The 18677-nt window shown below is 62.0% G+C and overlaps 1 protein-coding gene across 1 annotated transcript; it reads left to right on the top strand.

Annotated features, from left to right (window-relative positions):
• The first annotated feature begins 574 nt into the window (after positions 1-574).
• On the top strand, positions 575-2581 carry HES1 (hes family bHLH transcription factor 1). Its single transcript, XM_075157638.1, has 4 exons — positions 575-685; positions 770-865; positions 950-1037; positions 1805-2581. The coding sequence occupies exons 1-4, from the start codon at positions 578-580 to the stop codon at positions 2287-2289; spliced, it is 777 nt and encodes a 258-aa protein (XP_075013739.1). The 5' UTR covers positions 575-577; the 3' UTR covers positions 2290-2581.
• Positions 2582-18677: the final 16096 nt, after the last annotated feature.

Here is an 18677-nt window from a genome sequence, read left to right as displayed (position 1 = left end):
AGCTGGGCTCCGGCCACCACAGCTGGGCCCAGGCCGCCGCGTCCCGGCCATCACCCCGGAGGCCCGCGGCCCCCCACAGCGCAGCCCGCCCCGGGGCCGGCAGCCGGCGCCCCCCGAGGGGAGCGGGCGGGGCCGCGCCTGCCACGGGCGCCAATTAACCCGGTAATTAGCGCGGCGCCCCCCGAGGGCCGCCCCCTCCCCCGCCGAGGTCCTCCCCCCGCCCCCGCGGGCGGCGCCCAAGGGGTTAACCGCGGCCGCCCGGCCGCCCGCCCCGCGCCATTGGCCGGCGGCCGCCGCGCGGCGCCCAGCCAATGGGCGGGCGCCGTCCACGAGCGGGGCCGCGTGCGGGCGGCGCCCATTGGCTGGGCGCGAGTGTGGGAACGGCGGCGGGGGACGTTTCACACGAGCCGCGCGCGTGCGGCGCGCGCTATAAGTAGGGGCGGCCAAGGGCGCGCGGCACCCGCGCCCCGCCGCCGCCCGCCGGCCTGGAGCGCGCGCCCGCCCGCCCCGGCCCCCCCCGCTGCTGCCGCGGCGGCGCCTCTTCCGCGGCGGCGGGCGCTGCCGGCGCGGGCGCAGGATGCCGGCCGACCTGATGGAGAAGAGCAGCGCCTCGCCGGTGGCCGCCACCCCCGCCAGCGTCAACGCGACGCCCGACAAGCCCAAGACGGCGGCGGAGCACCGGAAGGTAAGGGCGGCCGGGACGGGTGGCGCCGGGCCGGGCAGTGGCGTACGGAGCAGCGCCGGGCGCTGACCGCCGCCTCTCTTGCAGTCCTCCAAGCCCATCATGGAGAAGCGGCGGCGGGCGCGCATCAACGAGAGCCTGGGGCAGCTGAAGACGCTTATCCTGGACGCGCTGAAGAAGGATGTAAGCGGGGGGCGCCTGGGGCGGGGGGCGTGGGGGGGGCCGGCGCCGCTGCCGGGCCGGTTTGAGCCCCGTGTGTGCCCGCAGAGCTCGCGGCACTCCAAGCTGGAGAAGGCCGACATCCTGGAGATGACCGTCAAGCACCTGCGGAGCCTTCAGCGAGCCCAGATGACCGGTGAGTCCCGGCGGAAATTGGGGGGGGGGGGCCGGAGCGACGCTGCATGCATTCCGGGGGCTGGGGCCATCGCACTCCCTGCCTGCATCCTCGGTGGTGAGGGTAATGGGCGTACCCGGCTCCACACCTGCATCCCCAGTACTGGGGCTTGGTGGGGGACACTGTCCTCTGTACCTGTATCCCTGGTACAGGGGGCCAGTGGGCTCTCCGCCTGCATCCCGGGTACTGGGGGACTATGGGGGGGTACAGCGCTTCCCATGTGCATCCCAGGTACTGGGGGGTGGTGAGGGGCACCGTGCTCTGTACCTGTATCCCCAGTACAAGGGAGGCTGTGGGGTTACTGTGCTCTCTGTCTGCATCGCTGGTTCTGGAGGGCACTGAGAGGGCTGCAATCCCGGCTTGGGTCCCCTCTACCAGCAGAGCGGTGCTCTCCACCTGGGTCTGTTTTGGGGGGGATGGGAGGCACAGGAGCCACCAGGAAGACTGTGTTCCCAACCTAGATCCCCAGTACTTAGGGGCACAGGAGGACGCTTAGGACTTGTCTGTTCCCCACCTGGGTCCCTGGTGCTGGTGGACTTGGTAGCAGAGGGACCATGCTCTCCATCTGGATCCTCAGCACCCGGGAGCACAAGACATGCTGCCAGAGGGGCTGCACTCCCCGCCTGGATTCCTGGCTCAGAGGGGCTGCAGGATGCAATGCTGGTGGGCTGCACACCCCCATTCCCTGCGAAGCCTGCTGACCGCTGTGCACCTCTCTCCCCCCACAGCCGCGCTGAGCACAGACCCCACGGTGCTGGGCAAGTACCGTGCTGGCTTCAGCGAGTGCATGAATGAGGTGACGCGGTTCCTCTCCACCTGCGAGGGCGTCAACACCGAGGTGCGCACCCGGCTCCTGGGCCACCTGGCCAGCTGCATGACCCAGATCAACGCCATGAACTACCCTGCGCCCCCCCCACCGCCCCCGCTGCCACCAGCCGCAGCCTTTGGGCCACCCCTGGTGCCGCCGGGCAGTGGTGCGGGGCCGCTCCCGGGCATGCCCTGCAAGCCGGGCGCCGACGCAGCCAAGGTGTACGGTGGCTTCCAGCTGCTGCCGGCCTCCGATGGGCAATTTGCCTTCCTCATCCCCAGCACTGCCTTTGCTCCCAGTGGTGCTGTGCTGCCCCTGTACGGTGGTCCACCCTCAGCCGCCACTGCCGCCTCGCCGCCTGGCCCGCCACCCGGCACAGCTGATTCGGTCTGGAGACCCTGGTGAGGGTGGCAGGCACCGGACTGGACTGAGCACCGCACCCCGTGCTGCTGGCACGGCTGTACATAGGTTATATGTTCATATTGGATTGTGCCTTTGTACCATAGCACTCCTTTGACAGTGTTTCGTGTTTTACACGAGATCTTTTTTTTCTCCCTTCCCTCCCCTTCCTTATGTGACACCAAAGATCGGGGTTTTTTTTTTTTTTGAATGCTCTTAAAATAAAAGTCTCTTCCATTTTGGAAGGCCTTTGGAGATAAGTTGGAGTGCTAGTGTCTGTGCATAGGAAGCTCCTGGCCGCCTGTGGATCGTGCTGCTCCAGGGCTGCCTTGTCCTGCTCTCTAGGCTGGAGCTAACACTCAGACCCTCTGTCCCCTCTCCCTGCCCCGGGGCAGATGTAATTACTGCTTCCTTGGGAGCAGCTCAACTGATCAGACTTGTTAAAAAGAGCTTATGTTTGCAGAGCTGGTGAATGCGCTGAGGGAGGCACCCCCGCGCTGTTCCTGGCTCCTCGGGCTGGCGGAGTGGAGTAGCCCAGGTAAAGCGAGACGGATTCAGCACAGAGCCTGGCAGCCCGGCTCCCAGTCTAGGCTGCCCAGGTGAGCCTCCTGCCCTGGACCCGGAGGGGCCCGCTCCCGGGCCGTGGTGTAAATCGCGAATGACTTCAGTCAGTTGATTTAGAGAGCGGTGCCTGCCAGCTTCTCGTGTTACAAGAACTCCGGCTCTCTGCAGGACAAGCCTGACACGAGTGCTCCTGTCTCCTGGCTGACAGGCTGCAGCAGGCGCTGGGCACCACCTCCACCTGGACTTAAAAGCACAGAGCTGTTCCCAGCCCTGAGCACCAGCCAGGCTCTGCTTGATGATTAATGCTCTGCATGTGTTTTTGATAGAGTTGGGCATTTCCTCTGCTGTTATATGGAAAACATGTGTCTGGGGGAGTGATGTGGGGCTGTGCGGACTATCTCCCTCTGTAACTGTGAGCGGCAACTGACCCCTTTGACTTGGGGATGCCCCATTTCCAGGCAAGATGCGAGCCCTAGATAGAGGTGAGCGGCGTTGGGTTACAGCTTGCATTGCCCTTCTTAACAAGTCCTAACTCAGAGCGGACAGCTTTAAAACGTGCTGGGATCCACTGGGGATTCCTTCCAAATCCTGCTGCAAAAGCTTGTTGGATTTTGTCTGGATCAGCCAGGTGCTTGACTGTATCCAGGTGCTGGAGAAATGAAAACTGGGGAGAGTGCGAGACCAGACAGATCAAACCTGCTGGGGTTTGAATCCCTCCCCAGCTTTCCTCCCCTTCTCCCTGTATACAAACCCATCCTCCTGATGTGAAAATACTTCTTGGGATGGATTTGGGAGGGGGAGGAGGGGGGATGCATCCAGGATCTCTCTCTGCAGGGTGTACTGATGAGGTTGGGGCCAGTGGCAGCTCTCTTTTAAAAGGGGCTGCAGGGGCTGAGCTCCCTGGGTGGTGCAGAAGAGCTTCCCCTTCTCTGTCTCCCAGCACCTTGCTCGCCTGCCTGCATTGCCACCCTCACGGTGGCATCTCGCAGCCAGGTTTTGTGTGCCAGGCTTGGGAATACTGGATTTGCTGCCCCTAGGCAAGCGAGGCAGGCGTGTAGCCGTACAGGCTGAGCCTGCCTTCCCTTCCATCAGCCATAGTGTCACCTTTCTGTGCTGGAGATACCGCGGGCAGGACTGAGCCCACCTTGTGTTCAGAGAAGCGCTCACAGGACCTGTCTGTCTGGGAATCGCATCAGACCAACTCCTGCTGCTGGACGGCCTGCGTGGGGCTGATGCAGACCAGTAACACATCACCTGGAAGAGCTGAAGCTGTTCCAGCTTAGCAGAGTCTTCCTTTTCTGCTGGTTTGGAAAGCGGTTGGTTTGGAAAGCGCATTAGAAAAAAAAGACTTTGCTGTAGGCTAATGGAGAACACATAGCAGATCCAGGAGTGAAAGACAAGACGAACCTATTTGCTAATGGAGTTTAAATAGCCTAGTATAAAGCAGATATGCCATGCTTGGACCACTTTCTCCAAAGCTTTTTGTGTTTACTCTATCCCACAGCCTGTTGACATGAGAGATCTGCTTGAGTTTGTGAGCTTTGAGGGGATCAGAGCAATTCCCAGGAGCCGCGCTCTTGGTGCCAATTTACTGAGCCCGTGACAAATTGGGATGACAAATGCAGGCTGTGGGTCCGCAGATCATTATGTGCAGGAGTCACCCTTCAGGTGCAGCAAATGCTTTCAAACTGGTCTTGTGGGATGAGCAGGCAAGGGTGAGGGAGGGATGGGGAGTGCCAGGGAAGTGACAAGGGCTGAGCTGCTGAATGGTGGCCTCTCGTTTAGCTGTGACCCTGCATGGGGCTGTGCAGGACAGGTAAGAAAAGGGACGGAACTCAGTGCTGCCGGATGGGATGCAGCTCCTGTTGGCTTCCTGGACACCCTGGGGAGGGCTGGAGCCAGGTCTGTCCCTCTCAGATTATCACTCTTGGGCTTGTAAGCAGTTTGCTACAATCCTGTGCGTGCATTTGCAGCCCGAAGAGCGCTGAGCTGGAGGGAGCAGCGCTCCATCCCTGCCTGCAGCACACCTGCACGGGGGTCTGCGGGCAGGGGGCTCTGCCTGCCTCCCCCAGCACCCTGCCATGCCTCCCACCCACCACGGGGTTTACGTCCCCGGCTGCCCCTCGCATCCCTGCAGCTCTCTTCCGTCGGCCGCCGCTGCCGTCCCGGGAAACCTGTCATTAAAGTCAATTAACTTTTCCCACACTCCTCGCGAGCAGCGCAAAAACCCCTCCTCGCTTCCTCCTTGGCTCTTAAGTGCTACCATATGGCACGGGCCCCCGCGCCCCCCCGCGCCGCCCTGCCTTTGATTCCAGCCAGACAGCCGGAGCTTTATGATTTAAGCCGGGAGAGCCCTCGTACCAAGCCCTGGGCCGCTCTGCGGCCAAGGTGGTTTTTTTAGCAGGCAAGGCTGTTTTCTGGCAGGAAATGAATAGCTCCCAGATGAGCTCAGGAACCTGAGAGGTCGTGAGAAAGGAGCGAACCCCCGGCGCGGTGGCGGGCTGCCAGGCGGCGCGGGGAGCGCGGGAGGGAGCGCGCCGCCGCCGCCGGCACACGAGCCCGCTCCGGCCCCCGCTGGCAGGCGGCGAGGCCGAACGCCGGCAGCCCGTGGCCGAACGCCGGCAGCCTGCTGCCGCACGCCGCCCGCGCGCCTCGGACGAGACCCGGCAGCGCGGCGGCCCCCCGGCCGGCTGTCCCAAACCATCGTGCCAGGGGCCCGCAGCCGCCGGCCGACCTTGGGCTGGGATCCAGGCCTCTGGCCCGTGGGGAGCATGGGGACGGTGGAAAAGCAGTCTGGCGGCCGGGCTGGGATTTGGGGGGAGTGAGGTGGGTTGTCCGGGGGTGTCAGGGCAAGAGCCCCTCGGGGCCGGCACCGCAAACCTCCCTGGGGGGGCTGCACGCCGCGGGTGTGCGAGCAGGTTGGGGATGGCTGCTCGCTGCGGGGACCGGGACGCTCCAGCCCCGCAGCTCCTGGCTAGGGCACGCAGCCCCTCCCCAGCCCCGCGCTGGGCCGGGCCCTGCCCAGACCCAGGGAGCCCGGGACTCGCGTTTGTGCCAGCGCCTCAAGGCCAGCACCCGCCTTTGCTCTGCCGCTGCCCCTGGGGCAGGGTGGGAAGGGGACCTGTGATTTACGGGGGTGACATGTGTTTTACTTAAAACAAGTCAAACAAAAGCCGGGGTTGTTTTGCGGAGCGCAGACTTCCGGGGGGGGTCAGCCCAGACAAATGACTCTGCTCCCGTTGATTAAACATTCGCGGCCGGCCGCGCCATCAGCTGGCGCTGGGGACGGCATTCCCGGCTGAGCTGGGCCAAACTTCTCCCCTTCCCAGCCTCTGCAGCAGGAGCGATTTCCGATGTCCCCTGTGCCAGCATAGCTGTCCCCCCCCGGCACAGCCATGCCAGAGCCGTGCCCTGGGGGTACCAGCTCCCCGTTACAAATGTCCGAGGACAGTGATTTGACCCACACAGGCTCTGGTTTGCTCCTGTCGCCCACAGCCGTGGCTCAGCCCTGGGCTGGCACCCGTGGTGAGCACCGGGAGCAGGCTGGGGGCACGTGTCCCGCCTGCCGGCACTGCAGCGAAGGTGGCGCAGGGGCTGTGTGACACCGGAGGGGTGCAGGGCTGGGGGGGGGCTACCCCCAGGGTGTTTGCCGAGGGGGGCGCGGGGGCAGCAGCGCAGGGCAGAAGGGCAGCCACGGAGGTAGGGCTACCTGTAATCTGTAATGATTAGGAAGCTGTTTCCAGCCGGGGTTTATTGCCAATAAAGTCAGCTCAGCACAACTGCAGGGGCATTAACTCTTATCTGCCCGGCACAAGAGCCCTGGGCTTTGCCTTCGGGCCCAAGAAGACCAAACACCCGTGGCAGGGCATGGCGCAGCCCGCGCCGTGCCCTCCCACACTGGGGACACAGCCAGCACCCTGCACGGGTGGGACGCGCCACCCCGGCACATGCTCCCAAAGCCCCTGGCCCCAGCTCCCTTCGCCTGCCGCCCGCCACGCAGGGGGAAGCAGCAGGAGCCCAGTTGCAGGGGCAAAGGCTCTGTACCCAAACTCCTGAGGGATTCAGCTGTACAAAAGCAGTGTCCCGCTTAATTAAAAGCAGACCTGCTGTAACGAGTCTGCCAGCACACCAGCGTGGCTCGGGCAGCTCTGCTAGCGCGGAGGCTGGGACTCAGCCGTGAGACTGGGACACCCGGTGGCCCAGGGGCTGGGAACCAGGGCAGGGTCACCCTGTGACTCCCTGCGAAGCCACGTCTCCCTTCATGTCCTCCCACCCCCCCGAGAAAACACAGCCTGTCTCCAATCCAGCCCGCTGCTTCTTAGCACCTCACCAAAAGTCATCCCTAAAATTGTCCCCGGAGTAGGGCCTCTGCTGGGTCCTTCCCCCCTGAGCAGGGTCCCATGCCGTCCCCAGGCTGTCGGCTGCTGTCGCACCGCCCAGCCGTGCCAGCACCAGGACCACCAGCAAACGTGCCTGCCCTGCAAGGGAGATGTCTACCGAGGAGCTGTGGCAGCACTAGGAGAAGGCTGCTTTCTGCTTTGGGTCCTCAGGAATTGGGACAGCATGAACCACTCTGGATGTGGGTGTACCAAGGTGCCTGGCAAGAGCCTTTCCAAGAGTGCCCTGTGGTTTTTTGGCTTTTTTTTTGGCTGCCGAGGAGATCAGAGGGCTGTCGGTAACAACTGGAGGCTGCCGCAGCTCTTCCCACTGCAGAAGATGGGCTGCAGCTCTGTTCTCTGGAAAACATTATGAGTTCTTGAAACCGTAAAACAATCTGGCTGGTGTCTCTCCCTCTGACGTTGGAAATCTGGACAGTGTTTGTACCAAGAGAGGGAGCAGGATGTAGAGACACATGCCGAACCTCACAGTTACGTATCTTGCCTGGCTCTCGCGCCCGCAGCCCTGCTGCAGCCCAGGCACAGATAAACCCCGGTCTCTTTTGGCAGTGCCGAGACACGTAGGGCATCTGTCAAACAGGGGAGGCAGTTCTGGGCCTGAGCCCGCTGCAGCCCAGCAGCATCCTCACTGAGGCTAAAGACTAGTATAAAGCAGGACCAAAACAGGCTGATCCTGCCAGGCTTGGGGAACATTTGGCGTTGTTTGCAGCTCCAGCATCAGGCTGAGCCCCATCCCTGCCTCCATCAGCAACAGGCTCAGCTCCAGACCTGGAAGACAACCTGCCTTTGTCCCAGCAGTGAAATTAATCCAGTTTATGGTGGGGGAGAGCAAATGGCCCGTTGCACTCAGTGGTTTGACTGCAACATGTAAATGCAGAGCAATACCGGAGCCCTTCCCGGCTACGGAGGAAAGACCAGGACACCCTTCAGGGCTGCATCGTGGTAGGTGCTGGAGGAGACGATGAGCCTGGAAGGGGATGGGGGAGCTTTGGGATGACGATGCATCAGGACAAACCCTTCCACTAGGCAGCATTCCCAACCGAACCAGTCCCACGTATGGTGAATGGACAGGTAAACTGGAGCCCTCATACCCAGCTCTGCAGCTGGGAGGGCTCTGGCTGATCAGCAGCTGCACAAGGGTCTCATGGTGAGGACCCCAGTGGGCCTGACGGATGCTTCCTTTCTCCTGCAGCCAAGCCTCGCTCCTCACCATGGGGTCGGCACTGGCTTGTCCTGCAGCACAGAGCTCCGCACTTCCCTTCCCACGGGGTGGCTTGCTTTCAGCCATCCTTCGGCTTTCATTGTGCTCTGAAACAGAGGGGCTGGCAGCTGGACAGCCCGGGCTGGTGTTTCTGAGCGGGCTCCAAGCAGCTGTTTGTGCTCGCAGACGGCACTGGCGCTCACTGCCTTCCCTGCTGGGCTCAGCTGCGTGCGGGCAGGCTGCAGGCAGGGGCTGTGGGCAGCCCCCTGCCTGTGGCACTGCCTGTTTGGGTCAGCTCTCCCCGGAGGTTTGAGAGCGGGTCTGGTGCTGGGCACCGGGTGAGCGGGGTCACGTCTCCCCAAAGGGATGAGGAGCGGGACCACCATGGCCACCCGCCGCTGGGAAAACGGACAAGGGCAGCGGGATGGGAGCAGGCAAACAGGCAAAGGGGAGAGGGGCATGGCCGTGAGCTGCATTGTGCTTGCTCAGCCAGCGTCACGGCGAGCACGAGGGTCACAAGGCGCCTCTCGGGGAGCTCCTCCTGTGCTGGGACAGCCCACGGCACAGCCACCGCTCCCCCCTCCCCACCGCAGACCTTGCATGGGCTGAGGGCTCCCTTATCACCCGGTGTTTGCCTGTCTGGAGGAGCACATTGCAGACGGGACTGGTTAACCATCACCCATGGGAAACAGGACAGGAAAAGGTCTGACGGGACAGGCTGTCTGTGGCCCTCATCCTTCACGGGGGAGGCTCAGACCCCAGCTGGCCCCGTGCACTCGCTAGCGGCTGTGGGCTGCTCCAGCGACGGCTCCTGTGTCAGCCACATTTCACAGAGTTGTCCCTCCTGCGTTAAAGCCCGCTGAGAACCCCCCTCCCAAAGTAAACAGGAGCCAGTTTATTGCTCTCTGGAGTCGTTTCCCAGGGAGGTCAGGAGGGCTCTCCTTGGGGCTTGTGACAGCCTGCTAAGCTCCACTGAGCCAAGGTGTTACGAGAGCACCATGCACTGGGAAGAACAGCGTTTAGCCCTGGGGATGCCTGCAGCCTGCTCTAAACCTTGGGACAAAGTCCTGTTTGTCTTCCCTTGCTCTTCAGGGTGCTGTGCTCTGGGCTCCCCTGCCCCCTTGTTTATGGCACTGATGCAGAAAATCGCGATGGCTGTAATTGCCAGTGGTTTGCTGATTGTGCGCCTGCCCCATTTGCTGGGCCGGAGACAAAAGCCCTAAATCCCCTTCCAAGGTTTGAAACCATGTCATCCCAACGGGCAAGAAAGGGAAGGAATTTACTTACACATTTGCTTAAAGAGTGCCTGGACATAAAATAAGACTGGTGCACCTCAAGGCAGGAGCAACACCGGCATCCCTGGGGACTGCCCTGCAACACCAGTTCGCTGCCCCTGCTTGCCTCCCTGCGCCGGGGAGGCAGCTGGGCACCCCCACACCCCCTTGGGCTTCGTGTGCGGGAGGCCGACCCCCGCACAGGCTGCCAGCTCTTCTTCTGGCACCGATCCCTCTGCAGCTCGGGCGAATTGGCAGAAAGCTTTCCCCGGGGCCAAGGCACCATGGGCCTGGGCTCCGTGTGCCTGAGCCAGCCCGGCATCCCGGGAGACCGCTCCTGGCAGGGTCCCTGCCTCTAGCCGGATGCTGCCGGGAGGATCCGCAGGCTTTTGAGAGAGGGGGAACCCCACCCCGCGTGCGAGACCCCAGCAGGAGCTCGGCAGCAGCTGCAGTGGAGCTGAGCAGAACGATGCAAGATGTCTGGAGACGGCCAGCTACCGGCAGGAGCGCGTGGGAGAGGAGCTGCCCGCCACGGGGCTCTGCCTGCGCGCGGGAGGGACCACACAGATGTTTCGCCGTCCGGCCCTTCACAGCCTCGGGGCGCCTGGAAAGAGCAGCACAGATTTTCCATCCACCCCCGGGCTGGGTCCCTGCTCTGGGGCTGCTCCGTCACCCCCCAAAACAGGCAGGGTGGTGGTGCAGCCCCTGGAAGTGGGGCTGGCGGAGCTGTGCTTGTGCTGCTGGGTGCCCCAGCATCGGTCTGTGGCCTGCGGGGGGTCACTATGGCTGAGGGAGCTTTGCACAGGACCCCTGGGAGGAGAGAACAAGGATTTGGCCGGTCAGAGCCCCCGAGGGCAGCCTGGGGAGAAGGGCAGCAGAGCTGAAGCTGGTGTCAGCACAGCACAGTGTGACAGGCATGGGGACACCCCGACACGTCGTAGAGCTGCAGCCTTGCACTGTGCAAGCCGGGGAGCACCAGCAGCTTGGCTACAGCCCTGCCAAACCTGCAGGGAAGGACCCTGTGCACAGCCACATCGGAGCACATTCGTGCAGAAAGGGTAAAACTTCAGATGCTGGGTGTTGTTTCAACCCCGTAGCATCCTCAATAGCGAGCTGCCCTCCGGAGACCTCCCCTTCGGCCGCAGAATGGAAGTAGCAGCCTCAGCACTTTGGCAGGAGCAGCGAGCTTTCTGCCTCCCGGCCCCGCTGAATAGCAGCAGAATTCATTATAGCCCCGTTTCACTTCTCCCTCCAATTATCCCCTGGGACAATGGGCTGGGGCTGCGGCGGAAGGTCCCTTTCAGGAGGTGCCGGTAGCAGGACGTGCTGCTGGGGCTCGGCCAAGAGCCCCTTTGCTGGAGGGCAGTGACCTGAGTCCAGAAAATGCCACTTTTCGTCCCGGGCGGTGACCGTGCACGGGGCGCAGGCCAGCCCGGCACCGGGACCGGGGGATGCTCCCTGCAGGGCGGGAAGCACTTGTTAACAAGAGCTAGCCCCAATCTGCGAAACACCTGCAATATGGGGGTATTTTGGTCAAAAGTAAGATATTGATGATTACTTTAATTAAGTACCAGAGTGTCATTTTATCTTTACAAACACAGTGGTGATTTGGCCCATCTGGCACTTCTCTCTGCGCAGCGACTTTGGAGCCAGCAAAGACCAGAGGCACTACTTGCATCGTGGCTCTGACCCAAGGGACTGGGCTCCTGCAGGTGACACCTTGCATCCAAGGACCCAGATGTCTTCCTTGCTGCGCTGTGGCCACCCAGATCACCACTCTCCAGCCAGCCATGGGTAGGCCAGCTGCCCAGCCAGCTGCTAAGGTGGAGAAACAGGCAGCAATCGGCGCAGGAGCCCGTGGGGCTCTCTGGGAGCCTGGAGCTGGGCTTGGGCATCAGAAGATGGACATGACACCCAGGTAAGGGCTGGTCTTCACTGGTCCCTCCCTGGCTGCTTGGAGAGTCCCCTCTCTTCCAGAGATGCTCTGCCCCAACCACACTCATTGCTCCCCAGAGCCTTGCTCCTGCCCAGCAGAGCAGAACTCGCTGGATGGAGATTTGAGGGCGGTTGATGCTCAGAGCAAACTTTGGTGTGGGGAAGGGGGGAAGGGGCAGGTGCCCAAAGCCTGCGGGCTTCGCGGCGGGATTTGCAGCTGTGCAGGCAGGGAGAGCGTGGAGGTTTGTGCAGCCAGCCTGTCCCTTCCACCACTGGCTTTGCAAGACGTAAGGGCTGTTTTGGAGGAGCTGGCACAGGAGAGTGACTTTGCACCAGCAGGTCCAATCCTGGCACGCTCAAGGCCGTTGCAGTGTGCACGTTGCCAAAGCAGGCTGTGCCCCAAGCTGGAGAGCCTGCAGAGAAACCCCAGGAGAGCACGACAAGGGCTGAGGACGTTTCCGATGGAGGCAGACAGGACACTCAGCCTACTTAGTTTATCAGGAAGAATATCAAGAGGCGGCTTGATTACAGTCACAAGGACCTTGGTGCGTAAGTAGCTTGGCAGAAATAACAAGCCAGGTACTTAAGAGCTCTTTAATCTAGCAGGGAAAAGCAAAACAAGGGCCAATTGCTCCACATTTCTAGCAGTCCGGGTGATTAACTCCAGAAGGAGAGGCAGGAACCCAAGCTGCCTTCCCCGGGGCTGCTGCAGGGCTGTCTGGGGGCTCCCACCCCAGCATCACCTGGAGCAGCATATTTTACCTTAACATAAGGTACAAGAAACTCCTGGAGACAGCAGAGGGGCTGCGGTGCTGGGGCAGCATGGGGTGATCTGTCAAACGCTTCGACTGCAGATGCCACACCTCTTCTTAGCAGGCGAGGTGGCCACTGCTGGTCCTTGGGACAAGGCCGGGTACAGGCGGCATTGTCCGGGAGCACTGGGTAGTGTGGCACGGGGCAGGTGGCTCTGGCCAGGGAATCTGCAGTTTGGCATTTATGTTGAGATTGCAGCCGAAGGCTCTTTGTGCCAGAGGGACCTCCAGCTGCTGAGGTTTGAGCTCCCGAGCAGAGGGATGATTGATCCTCTCTCTGCAAGCTCACAAACCCAACTGAAAGCTCCCGAAGCCACAGGGGAGCCAGATCGCCCAGCAGCCAGCAGCACCCGGGGCTTATCCTGGTAACGTGCCCATGGGATCTCCTGCTGGACACAGCTAGCAGGTACTGGGCAGCACAGCAAAGCAGAAGGAGGAATGGAGCACTTATCCTATGGAGCCATTCATGTTTCTATTTAAATCCCATTTTCCCCCTTGTTTTTATAGTTTTCTGGTTAAAAATCAACAGCCTGGCCAGGGCCCTGTTGCAAAGCATCGGGAAGAGCCCTGGCCCGGGGCGGCGGCGCGAGGCCCCCCGTGCAGCCCTGACGCCCGGCGTGCCGCCAGCGGGGCTAACAAAAGGCCAGCAGCGGGGCCAGCCCGTGCTGGGAGCACCGTGGTGCTGCTGCTGAATAGCTCTTCCCGCACAGAGGAAGGCATGAAGAGGCGTAATCAAATAAGGGTATCAGCATGGTGCTCCTTGAACGGCGATCCCAGCGTGAGCCGGCGGCGGGGCCGCGCGGAGGTGACAGGTATCTTTATCCCGCCATGCAGGAGAGCTCCAACGTCCCGCTGGCAGGAATTTGTCTGCAAATTTTCCCCAATTGAAAGGAGCGAGGGGGCCGGCGAGGCGCAGGCTGAGATGATCGCTTGATTAAGGCCGGGGGGCAGGCGAGGTGGAGAGACGGGGCAGCTCCCGGGGAGCCGTGCTCCCAGCCCTTAACCTCTCCTCGGGAGACCGCAAATTATATCTGTTAATGTATCAGCCCCCTGGTATCCTACAAATAAGTCGTCTGGCTAAGTGTGTGTCAGACATTTGCAGGAGGAGTTGTTACCTTTTCATCACTTGATCATTTTCATCATCATCATTTAATTTATCCTGCAATAAACTTTAACCCGGTGAGTCCCGGGGAAGGCAGGTAAAGAGGCTTCCCAGCCCAGCCAGAGTGTAAACACGAGCAGGAGGCACTGGCTACAAGAGGGGTTTGAAGAGCAGAGGGAAACAGTTTTCCTCGCTCCCCCGTGGAAACGGGAAGCCCTCTGCCACGGGGGCAGGAGTATTCCCAGCCCTGCTTCTCATCCCGCTCCCCTGCCAGCCCGGAACGAGGGGATGCGCAGAGCTGGGGTCCCCCTTCACCGGGGACTGGGAGCAGCCAGAGGGAGGATGCTCCCCGGTGCACCGGGGCCGGGGAGGGGGGGCACGTCACGCACTCCCCCTGGGTGCCAGAAGTGATTTACACAGTGCACCGAGAGCAGAGTCAATTAAGGTCACATTTCTGTGTTGCTAAACAACAGGCGGCTCTGGGTTCAGGCCCGCTGAAAAGAAAACAAAAGCCACCCCTTGAAACGGGGGCTTTGAGAGGGTTCAAAGGAGCACGAAACAAAAGGCGGGCTTTGTGGGCTGCCCTCGCCCGCGCCTTCCCGGGCCCTTCCGCCACCAGAGACACCGTTAATGTGGCAAGGGGGAGTTTTTAATTGTCCGGCACAAACAATGCTGGCATATTTAGGCCGGCCTCATTACAGAGCCATCCGAAATGCTTGAGAAGCATTCCCACCGCTTAGCATAAATAGCAGAAACGCTCTTTCACGAGCAGAGCAGGTCCCATCTGCTCCCAGCCCGTCCTCACCTTGACTTGCAATGGTGAGCCCGCGGGGTCGGCCCCTCCGCCCCGCTGCTCCCAAACCCCAGCGCGGGAACCTGCCTCCGTGCCCTCGGCTCGCCCCGCCATAGGGTGCTCCCTGCACCCCACGGGGGCGGAGGGCAGGAGCCCTGGGGATTTGCAGCGAGGGGCGCTCGACTGAATTGGCCCGTGTGGCAGCCCTGGCTGGGTTTGCTCTGCCCACCTTGCTCCGGCGGCTTGGCCATGGGTGCTGGGGGTCTCGAGGGGTATCACACACAGCTCCTGACCGGACAAGGCAGTTTGCACGTGGCCTGCTGGGTGCTGGCTGATGTCCCTCATGGGGAATGTCTTCGGGACCTTCCCCAGCTGGGCCAAGTCTGAAATGGGAATAACACTGACATTTCCCAATGAGACCCAAACGCGGCTGGGAACCGGGCTCTGGGCTCGTCATGGCTGTGGCTGTTTCAGGTTTACATCCTATTGCACTTACTGGAGCTCCCTACCAGCTTCCCAGCTGGTGCATGGGTGCCCTTGACCCCAGCAGTGTCTCACCAGCCCCTCGCAGTGAGCCACCCCGGCAGGTCATCCCCCAGGCTGGGCAGAGGAGCACGTGGCTGGGAGGGGGCTGCCCTGGCAGGGACACAGCCCCCTGGGGCTGGGGAATGGCATGGCTGCGAACGCCGCTGGGTCGGCTGCCACGGCCAAGCCCAGCCATGCGCCTGGCATTTGCCGGGCAAGCGGTGCTGACAGGTTGCAGCCCGGCAGCCAAGCAAGGGCAGAGCTGTGCCGAGCGGGGCGGCGAGGCTGCTGGCACCGTGGGGCTGGAGAGCTGGCACTGCGGCACAGACAAGCCAGCCCCAATCCCCCCAGGCAGGGGGTCCCTGCAGGGGCCGAGCTGCCCTCCCTGCACCAGGATGGCTAGGAGTAGTAAAGGCACTGCGGCCACCCACCCTGCGTGTCCCACACATTTGGGGAGCACAGGGACCCCTTTGCAGGCCAAGCAGCTTCTGTGCCCCCTGCCCTGCCTGGCTCCCCCGCTTTCCCCCAGGACTGGCAGCTCCCATCCCTGGAGCGAGCCGTCCCGGCAGCCGCGGGCAGCCCGGCGCAGGGCAGCCGGGGCGGTGAGCCTGTTTTCGCTGCGTGGGTCCTGGCAAAGAGCCTCGTCAGCCCACAGGGATCAAAGCCAGCGGCGTTTCCCGACCGATACCTGATCCCTGAGCTGGAAGGGAGCCGGGAGGCTGCCGAGTGCCTCCTGCGCCGCTCCCACCGCCACGCAGCGCCGAGCGTGCTGAAGGCCCCGCGCTGCCGGGCTGCGTTTTATGGCACTGCGGTTTCTGCCAGCTCCCTCTTCCCCCCCTTTGCCTCCCCTTTCTTGGAGGCAACCAGCTCCCCACGCCCCACAGTTTATTAAAAATCCCGGGTACCTTGGAAGAGACAACACAATAGTGTACTTGTTACAGCTGCCTCCTATTAATGGACTGCCCCTTTTGATTTTAGAGTGGAACTTTTGGCAGAAAACCAGCATCCAAACTGGAAAATGGCTGTAAAACTCAGCAAAAAGGGGCGGGGGGGGTGGGGTGCGGGAAGCCCCCAGCTTTGATCAGAAAGGCTTGAAGATGAATCGAGGTGATGCCCAGGCAGATTTGCTAGAGGTGAAGTTCAGTTGCGAAGAGGGGAGCCAGGGTGGATGCAGAGGGGGCTGTCCAGGGCGGCGATGGGGCTGGGGTGGAAGGGAGCCACGGCAGCCAGAGGTTCAAAGGCCTCTATAGCGAGGAGCAGAATTGGAGGATTATTCACTTTCTATATTTTCACTCCTGCAGCACACATGGGAATCTAATTGGCCAGGATGAGAAATACAGCCAGACAGCTTACAAGTGGGCTTGAGAAGACAGAAAAATATTTGCAGCTGCAAGCCATTAAAGGCAAACCCAGCCTCGCTCTTACACTTTAATTACCCTGCTGTACGCGCTCCTCCGCGTACCAGAGCTAACGTCAGTTCAAAAACCTTTCTGATCTTAAAAGGCCAAGCGCAACGCCTGGCTGCACCGGGGCCAGCAGCGCTCCGGCACAGTGACGGCTGCACACCTTGCAGGGCGTCCAGGCATCAGCTCTCCCCCCACCACCCTGACGCAGACCCCAACACTGCTCCTGCAAGGGTGACAGCAGCCCTGAGCCCCCCCCAAAGGAGTTAGCTTGGCTTTTTACGGAGGGAGGGAGCCCAGTCTCACAAGGTCGGGGCTTCCTGTGCAGCCCGTGCTCTGCAGGGTCTGGCCAAGCTCATCCCAGCATCTCCCTGCAGTGGCGGTGTGTGGCAAAGCCCTTTGAGGGTGATGCCCACGGGTACGTCCTCCCACAGCCTCCCCAGCCATCAGTGCTGCTTCTGCATTTTAGCTGAGCTGCTTATTCCCCAGGATCCAAAAGCACTTGCCGGGGAGATTTTTCCCTTCCCGGCACCTGGACCCATCCCAATGGCTGGACGCAAAGGGTGACGGAGGGACCCCATCTCCCCATCTCCGCCACGGCAGCCACAGGTCCAGGTCACTCCTCCCCATGCTACGGGCACTGCAGGCCGTCCACAGCCGCAGCGCAGCCACCCCGGGGTGCCAGCGGCAGAGCACGCCCGTGGGGGGATCTAGATTCGGCGAGGGGTGGCGGGGCAGCAATCACAGCCCAGCCGGCCCGGCCACCATCGTGCTGCTCCCGGCTCCTTGACTGCTCATTTCCTTTTCCACTCCTGCAGTGACACCAAAGATGTTATTGCAGGTGCCGGCCCCGGCCCCGCTCGCTCCCCCGCATGGTTCACCCCACTTCTCCTGAAACCTGAGGAGAACTGAACTCATTTTATGCCATTTTATTTCAATGCTCTGAGGGTTAAGCTCGTGCCAGGCATTTTTAATTCAGCTATAAACATGGGAGAGGAGAGGGGTTGCAACTTTGCTTAATGGGGCAATATTTTATTGATTATTTTGAAGCTTTGATGCAATCTCCTTCCAAATGCATGAGCTGGGGGCGGGGGGGAAGAGGGTGTTTGAGTCTGGATTCATTTTAAATTGAGCTTAAAGTTGCTTGGCGGCACCAAAGGGGCATTGCAGGACATAGGCAAGAACCCCAAAAGATGGGGAAAGACCCTCGGGTGGAAGATCTGAAATGAATATACGGTGTTTAGCACTAGTTTGAGACGTTAAACCCAGGTGCGTGCATGGGACAAGGGGACATGGGACATGGGACACCGCCTGGAAGTGCTGGCGCTGGGACTGTGCACGAGGGTGCAGGCAGGGAACTCTCTGGTCCTGAGTCCCCACAGTGCCCGTCCTGGGGGGCTGAGAGAGCTGCCCTGCCTCTGGGGGAGATGCTTCATGTCCAGCAAGGAAATGCAAGGGTCAGGTGGGCTCAGGAGCCCAGCGCTGCCTGGGGACATCTCTGCTGGAGCCAGCGTGCTGGGGGGTGACACGGTGTCACCGCACTGCCCAGGGACCGATGGGCACAGCGCAGCAGAGCCTCAGGCAGGATGGCGCAGGGGCAGCAGCGCAGCACTGCCGGCAGCGCCGGCAGGCCTCCATGCACGGAGTGCAGTGAGCAGGACCCAGCCTTTCTCTCTCCTGCCCCAAACCCTGCCAAGCCGGCAGGAGCTGGCAGGGAGGGCAGAGAGGGTGCCGCGCCCCGGGGGCCCACCTGTGCCCCAGGACAGGGAGGAGGCGGCCGCAGCCCCGGCCGACCGCTGGGGAGGGCGAAGTGAAGGCTAAACAAGGGTGCTGGCTGCCCCTGGCTGCCAGCCCAGTGGCAGACGAAAATCGAACCCCAATGGGAAGACGATGCCCGGGGCCGGGCTAAGTGCCAAAGGAGTGATGTTAGCCCCTCCACGGGGTGCGGGCCAGCGAGGACCTTTCCGGGCATCGTGTCCCCAGCGGGAATTTGCCATGAGCTGGTCTCACCCCTTGCCGGGGGGGAAGGTTCCCTGTGCCCCCCCAGGAGAGGACTGGCCGGGGGACATGTCTCAGGGTCAGGGAGCCGGGCAGTTGCTGCGTACCCAGGCCAGCGGCGGGGCTGCTCCCGGCTCTGCCCCGCTCGGCTGCTCCCGGCCCCTGCCGAGCCCCGAGGGGCAGCACGGGGGGAGCAGGGGCTCCAGATTGGAACCACATGGAAGCACATTTGCAACGAATTAGGCCGGGAGCCAGCAGCTCTTGCTTGGCCGGGTGTGCAGCCAATCTTTGGGGATTGTCAGCTCCTCCCAGGTTTCCACAGCGGATGTTCCCCGGCCAGAGCGCAGCTGGGCTCTGTGCGAAGCCGTGGCCAAGGCAGCCCAGAAGGAG

Source organism: Calonectris borealis, chromosome 9 (assembly GCF_964195595.1).
Source record: "Calonectris borealis chromosome 9, bCalBor7.hap1.2, whole genome shotgun sequence".
Lineage (NCBI taxonomy): Eukaryota > Metazoa > Chordata > Aves > Procellariiformes > Procellariidae > Calonectris > Calonectris borealis.
The sequence above is the reverse complement of the archived record's forward strand: the minus strand, read 5'-3'. Positions and strand labels throughout refer to the sequence as shown.

Excerpts from the sequence above, each read along its gene's own strand:
- HES1 (XM_075157638.1), top strand. The coding sequence starts at position 578 with ATGCCGGCCGACCTGATGGAGAAGAGCAGCGCCTCGCCGGTGGCCGCC. Across the intron at positions 686-769 it reads CGGCGGCGGAGCACCGGAAG|TCCTCCAAGCCCATCATGGA; the intron begins GTAAGGGCGGCC and ends CCTCTCTTGCAG. Across the intron at positions 866-949 it reads TGGACGCGCTGAAGAAGGAT|AGCTCGCGGCACTCCAAGCT; the intron begins GTAAGCGGGGGG and ends GTGTGCCCGCAG.